Source organism: Typopeltis vanoorti, chromosome 7 (genome assembly GCF_054136105.1).
Source record: "Typopeltis vanoorti isolate ZY-2024b chromosome 7, IOZ_Tvanoo_1.0, whole genome shotgun sequence".
NCBI lineage: Eukaryota > Metazoa > Arthropoda > Arachnida > Uropygi > Thelyphonidae > Typopeltis > Typopeltis vanoorti.
In genome coordinates this window covers 69,088,463-69,102,601 of record NC_143555.1, presented here as the reverse complement: position 1 = coordinate 69,102,601, position 14,139 = coordinate 69,088,463, and the positions used below count along the sequence as shown (strand labels likewise).

The 14,139-nt window shown below is 35.5% G+C and overlaps 1 protein-coding gene across 1 annotated transcript in view; it reads left to right on the top strand.

The window, feature by feature from the left end:
- Window positions 1-14,139, top strand: part of mus312 (mutagen-sensitive 312) — a 575,442-nt gene that overhangs the window by 337,018 nt on the left and 224,285 nt on the right. The window contains exon 15 of the mRNA XM_090395332.1: window positions 4,281-4,486. Coding sequence (XP_090251458.1) covers window positions 4,281-4,486 — 206 coding nt within the window. The remainder of the gene's footprint in view (window positions 1-4,280; window positions 4,487-14,139) is intronic.

Below are 14,139 nucleotides of genomic sequence, written 5' to 3'. Positions count from 1 at the left end.
GGAGTGGTAGGAGGAGAGATTGTGAGTGAACAAGATGTGTGTGTGTGGAACTGAGTAAACTTGATGTTAATAAGACTGTGGCACTTGATAATATATTACCATGTATTTTGAGAGAATGATCAGGGAGGTGACATCTGCCTCGGCATACCTGTTTAATACGAGTCGTGCACTGGGTCATTTCCAAAGACTTGGAATGAAGGCAAGATTGTACTGCTTCATAAGGGAGGTGACAGAACTCAAGTTTCAAATTATAGGTCAATCTATGTGTCATATAATGTGGCTGGAGGTAAGTGAGAACCAGGATCCAGAATTGAATTAACAACAATGGTATTATCTATGATGGACAGCAGAGATTTGCTAAAGGAAAATCATGTTTTAGTAATCTGCTTATTTATTACAATAAAGTGACAGATATATTGGATAAGGACGATGTATACATGGTAATATATTTAGATTTTGCAAAGGCTTCTGATAGATTACATGATTAATTGAGTCAAACTAGAGCAGATTGGGTTGGATATTAGATTAGTGCATTGGATTGTAGATTGACTATCTTTTAGGTATCAGCAAGTTATGTATGTGAGGGAGAGCAATATCCTCAAAGAGGAAAGTACTAGTGTTGTGCTTCGGGGACATGCTTTAGGGCCATTGACATTTAACCTGTATGCTAATGATATTGGGGAAGATTTGAATGGGGGAATCATTCAGTTATTTGCAGATGTTGCAAAGTTAGGAACAGCTATGAGGACTAGAACAGATGTGGCTCTACAAGAGGACTTGAATGAACTGGGTGAATGGAGGCCTTGGGGTGATGGTGGACTGAGCTCCAAAATTTAGAGGCCACATTGCCAAAAAAATGCGAGGACAATACAAGTTCTGGCAGTGATGCCAACTTGTAGAAGTAATGAGATTATCATAAGTTCAAATGGATAAGTAAGCCTTGAATAGTCCACATATGGACTATTATGCACAGATTTAGTCATCTGGTTTTCAAAAGGATGAAGAAATGTTGGAAAGGGTCCAGAGGTGATTGACTAAGGTAGTTTCTGATCTTTGGAATGTTAATATAAAGTAAGACTGAGAAGATGCAATTTCCAGTGTCTTGTGGATAAGAGGAGAAAGGATGATATGATAGACATAAAAGTTGGTAAAGAGTTGTTATAGTATTAATGTTGAAGAGATTTTCATAAAAAATGGGAGATAGGAGGAAAACAAAAGGTCCATGAAGAGTGGTGAATGATTGGAATGCATTGCCCGAGAGTGTGGTGTCTGCAGAGAATTTAAGGCATGGTATGATGAGTCTTTGACTCCATGGGGTGTGGGGATGATGATGATAATAATAATAACTGAAGGTGTAAGAGTGTGCTCCCCATTCTCACCTCCTGTTACTAATTTATACTTGGAATTTTTTGAAACTTTGGCACTAAATTTGACCCCACCTTAACCAAAATTATATCTGAGGTATACAGATGATATTTTTACCATAGGCTATATCACACAGGCTCTGTGTGACGTTTTACAGTTCCTCAAATGATGTCCACCTTTGAATTAGTGTTACTTGAAGAGGGGAAAGCAAGGCTCTATCCTTTTTGCATACTTTTGTATAAGGCAATAAGATGGTCTGTGTTGTGTTCATTCACACACATGCAAATACTTATGTGCCGCTTCACATCGTCATCATCCTCATCCTGCCTATAAACTTTGACAGACCAAATTGTATCCTCAGAATCAGCACTGTATTTTTTTACATCATTTGAACAGAATGGATATAACAGAAAAATCCCCAGGCTATACATACACCATATCTCTACCTTATATTAAAGGTACATCAGATTCGCTTCTAAAACAGTATTAGAGCAGTCTACAGACCTCTGAACAATTCCACCTTCATGAGACAGATCAAAGACCATGAGGATTCATTCTCCTTCCTTTTCAGCATCCTCTCTCACTATGGAACCCAGTATTTCAGACTTTTTCAGGGTGATGAATTGTCATGAAATTCCTTCTTGTGGTACACCTGGGCAACTTCTTTTGTGGCTAAACTTTCATGATTATTGGGAGCCAAACCTGTCATTTTTTTGACCTCCTGGTTAATATGTGCAAAATGAAAGGAAAGTGTAACTGGAAGAAATAAAGTAGACCTTTTCTAAAACGTTCCAAACTGACCAAAAAATAAGGGAAATTGAATTCACCCTACAGATTCTGCAAAGTAATATAGAGGGTGCCTCTCAAGCCAAAAGTGAACTACCTGGAAAAAAATCTGCAGGACAAATAACATCGATGTAATCTCTGTCCAGGAACTACATATCAGCAAAGAAGATGAGATTACCACAAAGCTAATATCACTGGCTACAATTCACAGGGCTACATCCTGTCACCAATATACGGTTCTGCCATCTACGTGCGAGAGAACAGAAAACTGAAAATTACTATCTTTTTTTGGTCATAATAACATCAAGATCATCACAGCAAAGGCAGCTAGCACAACCTAGTGTCAATTTACAGACCACCAAACATGGTCTATATAAACAACAAATTTGGTCTATTCTAGCTTTTCTTGCTCACCAACATCCAGCAGTCTACGTAGGAAATTTTAACAGTCAACATTCCTTCTCGGGCTATTGTAGAAATGATATCAACGGTACTAGATTGGCGGAATGGGCTTTGAAAGCCTTGGGCTATCACTGGTTTTTGATGCAAAAGACTCTGGAACTTTTAAATCAGGTAGATGGAAGACTCACACTGACCTCTGCTTTGTCACTTGCAACACTGAGGATAATCCTTTAACCACTGATAGGAAAGTACTTGAAAACTTCCACAATCTCAACATAGAACTGATTTCTGAAAAAATAAATTTTTTTGTGAAACTATGCTCCAATAATTAAAATTGTGACCTAAAAAAGGTCGTGTTAAGATATTTGGTTATTCATTTTACAACTTACACTTATCAGAAAACAGTGTCCTCCATAATTTTCATAAAAAGTAGAAAAATGTGTTTGCCAGTAATTGAAATTATGATAGCCAAAATGCTTGCAAAGGTATTCAGCTACTTTTTAAAGTATGTTTCCTGATATCAGAAGAAAAAAAAATTTTCCTGTGAATTTCTCTATGCTTATTGTGTGAGCTGGTAGTTATATTTGGAATTACTGATTTGTCCATACCTCAAAGTTGTCTAGCAGCAATTTGAAACTAATGATCTTCACATCACTTCATTACACTTACTCCCCATTGGCTGGGTTCAGCTGGTATATGATATCACCTGCAATCAGTTCATTATGAGATAGATTATATTCCATTCACCAAACAGCATAGTGTATGGTATTATGATTTCCACTTGGATATAAACATGTTTCCAGGGCTTTTGTATGTGTATGCATTTGAGTAAGTGGGCAGGGAAGCTAGGACTTCGATACATAGGAACTGAATTAGTTGATAAAAATAGTATTGTTGTCTATCATGAAGATTCTATGAGTGAATAACATAGTCTTTATTCGTGACACCTCCGAGGAGTCCGAAGACTCATCATGGGAGGACACCTACTGTATAACTCTCCGTCTCCACCACTACACTGAACCTCTACAACCAATCATCCCCATTAACGCCATCTACTGCCCACCACCACAACTAGTATTTTTTGCCTATAAATTGCATGTGTTCTGAAGGGCCGATTTGTCTGTATGCAGGGTGAAAAACCCAAGTTTCCAGGAGAAAAAACCCTGCTACCTCCATATGAGATAGGCTAACTCGCCTTCGATTGAAAAAGTCCATATAAAAATTCCTCCCGTCACGACAAGAATCGAAGTTAGGCCTTTTCCAATCAAAGGGCGCAGCATACCGTCGTTCTTCCAATTGCACTACGGAGGCAAACACTTTATTAAGACTTTATTTCATAGCAATAATTTGTTTTAGCTATTTCAGTTCTTGCTAATGTAATGGTTTAGTTTGCTTATCTCAGCTACTTGTTAATGAGCTGATAATTTCACAGTTAATTTGAAAAACTGTTAAGTGTCAATTTAAATATAATTAAGAATTTTATACAAAAAATATAGGACATAATGGAGTGTTATGTCAAAGTATTTTTAGTGTGCAACCTTTTCTTGCACGAGCTTCTGTTATGTATGTTGTTAACTTTGTTAAGTTTTCATATTCACTATGCCAGCTGTACAATATACAGAATATGATTTATCAGTAAATTTTAAAAATATTCTTCAGATATAAAATGATTAGTAATGAATGATTTCGAATCTTCATAGTTATAATTTTTGAAATCTTTATTGCAGATACCATTTCTCTGAACTTATTCAAGAACTATCACTACAAAACAACTGGGATGGCAACATTAATGAGACTTCTAAACCACTGTCTAACATTGTACATAATTTATGGGGAACAACAGAAACTAGTTCTGAATTTCCTTCTGCAGCATCAGAATCTGAATATCTTGATGAAGAGTATAAAATTCAGCCTTCCCAGCTAGCATCTGATGGTAATATTCTTATTTATTTCTACGTATTTGCTACATTGAACTTCCCCCTTTTTTTGTGACTATTATATATCTATCCATTTTGTTGTTTAGAGGAGAAAATACACATCTAAAGATAATAATTATATTAGTTATTAAATTATTAGATCAGTATTTCACCTTGGTCACCAAGCATGTTGATAAGCACAAAGATATGAACCATACCTATGCGCACAGCACACCACAATAAAGGCAAACAAAAACTGATTGTAAAAAGTGAGATTCTAAAGTAACTGCATCCGAGGCTTCAGCTGGTCCTAGAACATGTTCTAGAAATCATGACACACCTCAAATGTAATATTGGCAATCTATCTCCCACATTGGCTTACAATATTCATTTTGACCTTGCTAGAATCTTAATAAAATCCAAGCTCTCAGGAACAACACTCCACCTAAAGAAATCTTAGTCTTAAAAAAACTTATACAAAACATAATCAAAGTAGATAAGATAATCAATCTGCTATCATCTGTTATTCTAGATGAAATGCAACATAGAAAAATGAGTAATCTTTCAAAAAGGCTCCTCTGCATACAAGGAGAGATTACCAAAAAATTAACCTTATAATATCAAACCTCCTGAGATATATGAGGATCCCAAAAATTCAGAAACCCAGTACACTCTTCATCCAACAGCTGCTGGATGAAGGGTGTACTAGGAACAATTGTTGTTTGTAAGGTGCAGCAGCTATTGTGCAAACACTCCAAACAATTAGCAAAATCACTCCCCTCCTCCATAGACAACTGTTTCTCTATCTCTTATTAAAGATTCTGTTCACTTCAAAACCTTAGTTTAAAAAAAAAAAAAAAAAAATCATAACATGAAAGATTCAAGCATCAGGGTCATCTTTGATATTATTTTATTGATTGTGCTGAAGACTTAAAATTAACCAACTCAGTGCAAAGAGAAATCCCAAGAATCCTTTAGAGTTTGACTTGTGAATGTATAAGTATTAACTACCTCTTTTTGTAAAGAATAAACAAAAAACTAAAGCAAATTAAAAAAAAAAAAAATGATGACATATGAGGGGTACCCAGAAATAACTGGAATCTGAATGCTGCTAGGCATTGTGAGTGTGCAGCTTTCTGTACCAGTGTGGCATCATTCTGTATAAACTGGTTTGTTGTTCTGGCTGCTTTTTTTTAGTGCTTACAAGGAAATTTGGTGATTTTGTGATGGCTTCAGGAATATGCACAAGGAACAAAGTGTGTGCATGAAATTTCGATTTCTTTTGGGGCAGCAGAAACTATTTTTATGCTTCAGCAAGCCTTTAAAGACGACACCTGAGGTAAAATGCAGGTCTACGATTGGTTTTCCCATTTAAAAAAATAGGGACATGTCAATTGAAGACCAACCACAATATGCTGACCTTCGACAAGTAGAAATGATGAAAACATTGAAAATGTTTGCCAGACAATCAATGAAGATCATCGAAAGACCATTCAGCAAGTTTCTGAAGAGACAAATTTGTCATGGAGTTTTTACCAGTGCATTTTAACAGAAGATTTGCAAATGAAACTTGTCTGCTAAATTTGTACTTTCTTTGCTCACAGAGGATTAAAAAAATCGTGTGAATGTGTTGCCACGAAATCGTGGCAACACATTCACATGATTTTTTTGAGGGAGCAAGTTCTTAATGACCAGAGCTTTCTTTCAAAAGTTCTGATCAGGGATGAGTTTTTGTGCTATGGTTATGATCCAGAATCGAAACAAGTATCAAGCCAATAGAAACATACTAATTCACTGAGACCCAAGAAGGCATGTCAAGTTCGATCAAACATCAAGACAATGCTGATTGAATGGAATTGTACACAAATAATTTTGTTCCTCCTGGACAGACAGTGAACCTACATTTTTATCTCATCATTTTGAGAAGACTGTGTGATAGCATGCAATGAAAATGGCCAGAATGGAGTTGTAGAGAAGAGATTGGTTACTGCGCCATGACAATGCCCCAGTTCACACGGTCTTGTTTGTCCAACAGTTCTTGATGAAAAACAACATGGTGGTTGTTACCCCACTCTTCCTACTTGCCTGATCTCTCTCTCTCTCCGTGTGACTTTTTTTTTTATTCCCACAAATAAAAAAAAAAACATGAAAAGGCAGCAGTTTGTTGATGTGGATGAAGTGAAAGAAAAGTAGCTGGATGTCATAAACAGTATTCCAGTTGAAATGTTTCCAGCAGTGAAAAAAATGTTGGGACAAGTACATTGACTCACATGGAAAGTACTTTGAGGGAGATTAGAATATGGTATTATGAACTTTAATATTTTAAAATTTAATTTAAAATAATTAATTCCAGTTATTTTTGGAAATAATTGGAATTATTTTTTTAAAAAAATAGAATGGAATAATTTAAAACTATTTTAATAAGTGAAGAAACCATGTCTTGGAGCAAAATAAATAGAAGAGGAGAGGGGAAATAAGAAACTGGAATGAGAATATTAGAGCAATAATCAAAAACAGGAAAGAAGCATATGAACAGTGGATAAATACAAAATCACTAGAAGCTGAAATTAATTGTAAAACCCAAAGAGCAGTAGCAAAAAAAAGCATGCAAAATAAAAAAGAATCGAGAAGGGATCACTTCATAGCACAATTGGAAAGAGATCTTACAGTGAAGAGACCAAATACATACAAATTTCTAAGAAACATGAATAAGGATGTAAAAGGAAAAAGTTAAACTTGAAATAATCAAACAGAAATCCCTGGTTGGATTCCATAACTTAAGATAGTAATGAAACTAAATTTGATATAATGTTTATTACTAACTATATCATGGAAGAAATAACATAAGAAATCCAACAAGCAATACATCAAAGTAAATCAGGAAAATCCCCTGGGGAAGATGATATAGAAGATTTAATATAGAGCTTATTAAATATGCAGTCACTCTGTTTCTCGAATGACTTGAAATTATAAGGCCAGTAACATTCCAATATATAAAAAAGATGATAAGTGCATTCCTTTACACATTGTAGAGTGTGTAAAGTTTCCTTTGCGTGAAATTTAGCCCACTATGGACAGATTGGTAGTTAATATTCACTTTTGAAGAACATAAAAAACTACATCTGCAGTTATCTGCATGGCAAGTCAGACCTGCAGACCATGTTCTGGACATTGCTTGACTCTATTTTTGCTATGATTTGTAAACTAGATATTTTCTATGGTGCTATTATATAATTATGCCTAAGGCCATTCATATATATATATATATATATATATATATAAAAGGTAATATGGCATTAAAGGTAAATATTAAGATTAGTGATCAGAGCTTATGCCACCTTTACCACAAGTTGCCTTGGTCTTGCACTACCTGTAGGATCAGCTAGACTTGCATCACTTGCAGGCGCAAACTTCTGTTTGCTTACTTGGGAAATGGAGTAAAACCAGGTTTAAAATTGCTTGGTATTTTTAACATTTACTATACCCAAGGTAAAATACTTTCTATATATATATATATATATATATATATATATATATGTGTGTGTGTGTATATACAGGGTGTCCCAAAATTCACGCAAGAAGTAATTTTGATAGAAAACACAGGTTTTTAATTAAAAATTGTAATTTCTTATTGATTCATAAAGTATACAGTATAGGGTTATGCATGGAATAGCATATCGGGTAAATGGCCTCCACGGTTTTGCTGGCACATATGCACTCTTTTGTCGGAATTTTCCATGACCATTTTGCATAAATGTGGCTTTTCGTTGATACAGCGCTCAATTTCCTCCTTCAAGGCCTGGGTGGTCGTGGGCTTGTTGGCGTAAACCTTAGACTTCAAAAAAAAAAAAAAAAAGTCCAACGGCGTTGAGTCACATGATCTGGCGGCCAATTCTGATCACCAAAATGGGAAATTACACAACCAGGAAATGACTCATGCAGTATTTGAATTGTTTCTCGGGCTGTATAGCATGTGACACCGTCTTGTTGAAACCACATGTCGTCCACATCCATATCTTGCAATTTAGGCACAAAAAACTGGATTATCATGTCGCGATAGCGACCACCATTAACTGTTATTGCCTTACCAGCCGCATTTTCGAAGAAGAATGGACCGATGATGCCTCCAGCCCAAAATCCGCACCAAACAGTGACACGTTGTGGATGCATTTGTTTCTCAACAATCACTCGTGGATTTTCTGAACCCCCAAATGCGACAATTTTGTCGATTAACGAAGCCGTCGAGATGAAAATGAGCCTCATCGCTGAAGATGATTTTGTTCCAAAAATAAGCATCCACTTGTTGTTGTTCTATAATCCATTCAACGAACTCTTTTCGCTGTGTGTGGTCAGTAGGCTTCAGTTCTTGAGTCAATTGAACTTTGTAAGCATAAAGATGCAAATCTTTCGTGAGAATACGCTGTAGAGAGCTTCTCGAAATGCCCAATTCAAGACCACGGTGCCGAATTGATGTTCCTGGACTCCCAGCAACACTCTCACAAACTGCTTCGATGTTTTCTGTTGAACGACTTGTTGAAGGACGGCCAGAGTGTATAAGATCACTAATTGATCCAGTTTCTTTGAATTTTTAATTAATCTTTTCACAGTTGATGAAGTTAAATCACTATTCTGACCATATTTTGTAAGAAAATTGCGAACTGTAGCTGCCCAACCTTCATTATTTTTAAAATATTGCTCAACAATGAAAATGCGTTGTTCTTTCGTGTAGCGCTCCATTTTTAATAACCCTGAACTGTCAGCTGTCACGCTGTCTTTTTTTTCTCGTTGGCAACACTTTACCGCACAAATGGCGCTAAATTTAAATCTTGCGTGAATTTTGGGACACCCTTTATATATATATATATTTTTTTTTTTTTTCCACTAATAAATATCTTACATAATTTTAAAGTAGTTTATTGTAAATCATAGTACATGTCATAATAAGTCTTGAGTGGTTATATCATTTAAGGATTTCTTCAGGAAATATATATTCCAAGAAAGCTATGAAAATAGTATAAATCCTATAAATCAATTGTGTAAAGCAGTGTATTAGAAGTGACACCTAGCATTAATTAAATTGTTTTAATGAAAGAATAATTGTAAAGCAAAATTTGAATTACCATTGACTATGAAGGCAAAAATTAATTTCAACGCTTTTATAGATATACAAAAAAGTATTATAGATAATGAGCTGCATGAGCAGCTCATTATTACTGAACTGAATGATCGGTATATAATTGTGGAGAAATTTATTAAATATTTTGTGATCATGTATGTGAAAATTGTCATGTTAATTTATTTTATTAATAAAAAGAAAATGATTAGTATTTATTTAACTTATTTGCTGATGTTTCACTGGTATTATATCAAGCATCATCAGAGCACAAAAAGCAGTTTGTCACAGTACACGAACAGCAACAATTTAGTTAATAGTGGAACCAGTTTATAAAATTGTAATGGACAGCACAAGGAACTAAAGTCCTAATTGGTGTCTTCTGTTGAATAGATAAAGAGAGAGAAAACAAGTATTAATTTGATTTTGAAGTGACTGTCTCCTAGATTTTTGGAAAATGAATTCAAGAACAGTCTCTGAGTTATAATGGCTTCTGTATAGCACTTTTGTTTTCTTCCATTTGATCCTGTGTGAAGGGGGTACCCAAGGCATGGTCTACTAGTCCTGACTTTCCATCACAATAGTGCCGAATGTAATTTTAATATTCTCCTAGGTGGATGTAAACAGTTCTTCCTGTTTGTCCATAGTAATGATGAGAGATGCCAATTTGATATCTGGTTTAAATGTGGTGAGGAGCTGATATTTATTAAGCACTCTTGATATCTTCTTGGATATATGGTATAGATGCAGTTTTGCTGTAGTCTTGCATATTAGGTGAAGAGGATTTCTGGGAGCATTTAGTATTTCGTCTATTTTGGGGGGATTATAGCAATTGGCTAATGATGTGTGACACAGGTAAGTGAGTTTAGTGGTCAGAGCATTATCATCGGAACAGATGATAATGTTCTGGCTCTGTGTGTTAGTGTTTTTAGGATATCATATTGTTGATGGTGTGCTTGTTTGTGCAAATATCTTCCTGTATGTGTAGGTTTTTTATAAACAGAAAAAGGTAATGAGCCATCAGATCAGCACGTGACTAGTCTGTCTAGAAAGGGCAGACAGTCATTAGATTCCTGTTCATCGTGAAGTGGATTTTAGGGTGTTGGCTATTTAAATGCACTAAAGTGTATGTAGTGTCTGGACTATGTGACCAAATAACAAACACATCAACATAACAAAATCAAACCACTGGTTTGAGAGTGGCTGTATTCATTGCTTGATTTTTCTAAATGTTTTGTGTAGAAATTGACTAAACAGGTAGATGTGGGGAAGCACATATCTGTCCCATCTAATTGTTTGTATGTCTTCCCTTTCCATGCAAAATGACCAGCATGTACTGTAAATTTGAATAATTCAAATATGCCTGGTGGAAATGTGACTTGAACAAATCAAGGGTCTCAGTCAATGGTAAATTTATAAATAGTGAAGTAATATTGAAACTAATCATTATGTCTGAACTTTTTAACATCTGGTCTTTTAATAGTCTTTATAGCTGAACAGAATTTTTTAATAAAAGAGGAAGAATTACCTGTGTGATGAAGGCTAGTAATTAAGCAAAATGTTTAGCAAGTTTGTATGCAGGACTGTTTTATACTATTCACAACTGGGCATAGGGGTGCATCTTGTTTGTGAATTTTTGATGCTCCATATATTCTAGGTGTTTTTACATGAAAAGGCTTGAGTTTTTTTTTAACAGTTTCTTTAGACTAGAAAGTGACTTTCTTCAGTAATTTATAAACTTTATTCTTTTGTTAGTATGATCATAAGCTATGATTTGGTATGTAGACTAATCTTGTAAAAAGAATGTGCATTTTGTTTTCATATTCTGTTTGATTTATTATCACAGTTGCATTACCTTTGTTTGTAATATAAATTTAGTTTAATCCTTTATCCAAGTGTGAGCAAACAAAGTTTGCACCTGAAAGTATCTTCAAGACTGGGGTAAGGTGGAACAACACCGGGCAACTCGTTGCAAAGGTGGAGCAAGCTAACATCACTCCTATCTCAGTATCTCCCATAATGCAAAACACATCTCCTTGCAGATATGTATAATGTTATACATTAAGGGGAAGGGCCACTACCCAGACTAGTTTCGATCTTTATGAGGTCTCTTCAGTGGGAGCCAGGCCCAAGTGGAGATACCAGGCAGAAGCATTAGCAAGGTCATCTCTACCTATAGGAGTTGCCAAACGGTGTGCCACCTTTTTAATAAATTATTCTGGATTTAGAGAAAGATGTTGAAAGTTTATTTTCACTTGGTTAGACTATAATAAATTTAGTTTAATCCTTTATCCAAGTGTGAGCAAACAACGTTTGCACCTGAAAGTATCTTCAGGACTAGGGTAAGGTGGTACAACACCGGGCAACTCGTTGCTCCACCTTTGCAACGAGTTGCCCGGTGTTGTACCACCTTACCCTAGTCCTGAAGATACTTTCAGACGCAAACGTTGTTTGCTCACACTTGGATAAAGGATTAAACTAAATTTGTCTAACCAAGTGAAAAATAAACTTTCAATACCTTTGTTTGCTTTGGTTATCACAATATTGTTATTACTGTATAACTCTCTTAAGGTATTTATGTATTTATTTATTTTTGCATATTGCTTCTGGGAGGTTTGGATTGGGTTAAGATGTTGGCTATATCCAAATGAATATTATTGGCTATAATTGGAGGCAGGTTATATATTTCAAGTTCAACAGATACCATTATTTTCACTTTTGGAACTTGCCTAGGTGTAATAATGGCAAAGTTATTTTTTCACCTTGACTTAATGCACTGACAGCTTCCTCCATTTGGGCCACCAATGATAAATTTACAATGTGATCTTGTTGTAACTACAATGTTAGAGGATTTCAAATTTTTTCTGGTGCTAGCCATCAACTTTTTTTGAATTTCTTATTGGATGTTGTCAAGGATTGCCCAAAGTTCAGGTTTAAAATATCACACAGTTTGTTGCATAGAACATTGATAGCTGCATTTATTTTTGACAGCTTTCCCACAAGTAGTGCTAATTTGTTCACTCATTAGTGCTGTACTAGCTTGTCTGTAAATAAATAGGACCTTGGCTGAATGAAACTTGCTTTTAATATTAACATCTAGTTTAGTATTATATTAGTGTCTCTCAGCACCTAACCTGTTTAGCTGCCATGCCAATTTTAATTTCCGCTTGCTAAATTGCCGTGCCTTGCATATGATATCTTCTCTTTGAAGAATTCTCGAATGAGCAGAAAGGCTTGTGTCAGCAGTTCATGTTAATTTATTTAACATTATTCATTCACAGTATTTATTTCACTTATATTTTGTGGGTATTATAAGCTGCATCCAGAAAGCAAGGTCCATTCAGAATTTACCACCAAATAAGATTTGGGAGAGGGATTGCTCATGTATGGTAGCATAGAGTGACTCATAACATTATAGCTTTTGGTCATTTAACTTTCATAGTGTTATCATTTGTTGTCTTACGAATAATTTCTAATGAGTGCTGTGATTAAAAAAAAAAATCCTGCCATTTGAGAGGTTCATGGTGTGGTATAGCTTTTGTTGGCAGAAAACAATAGTGTTGCAGAAATTCACCGATGACTGTAAGGTTTACAGACCTAACTTAATGAGTGCTAGTAAGGTTAGGCAGTCGTGTCGTTTGTTTAAAGAAGGGCACAACAATGTTTACGATGAAGAGCACAATGGCCATCTGATTTGGTGGAAAGAATGAACAGTAAAATTCACACAAATTGTCATTTCACAATTACAGAACTTTCTTTTGAATTCCTGGAAGTTTCATGCTGTCTTCATGAAATATGACAGAAAAGCTGAGATATAAGAAATTGTGTGCCAGATGGGTCCCAATAATGCTGACTGATGCACATAAACAGCAACAAGTGGAATCAGTTCAAAATTTTTTGGAGCATTACAAAAATGAAGAACTTTTTTTCTCATATCATGACTGGTGACGAAAAATGAATTTCGTACACAAAAGTTGAGTCAAAACAGCAAATATTGCAGTAGTTCCATTCATCATCTTCTGAAAGCAAAAAAAAAAAAAAAAAAATTAAAACAGGCGCCACTGGTCAAAAAAATTATGGCTTCTGGGACTGAAAAGGGATCTTGTGCATTGATTTTTTTCAGTGAGGAACCACAGTTACTAATGATGCATATTGTGAAAAGCTGAAGAAACTCAGAAGAGCAATTCAGAACAAAATATGAGGTATGCTGTCATCAGGGATTGTGCTTTTGCATGACAAACCACCAGTTCATGCTGTAACTCAAACTGTCCAGCAAATTCAAAAGTTTGGGCAGGAACTTTTCAATCACCAACTCTACAGCCCTGACCTCACGCCAGTGACCTCCTCTTGTTCCTCTGCATTTGAAGCAGTGGCTTCCATATTAGTGCGTTGAAGAAGATGAGGAAAAAAAAAAAAACATGATTCAGTGGTTGAACTCACTGGCAGCAGGCTTTTTTAACGCAGGTATGAAGAAGTTGGTGCCACAATACCAAAATTGCCTGGAAGTCAATGACAATTATGTGGTAAAGTGTGTGTGGTGGTGGGGGTGGAGGGGGG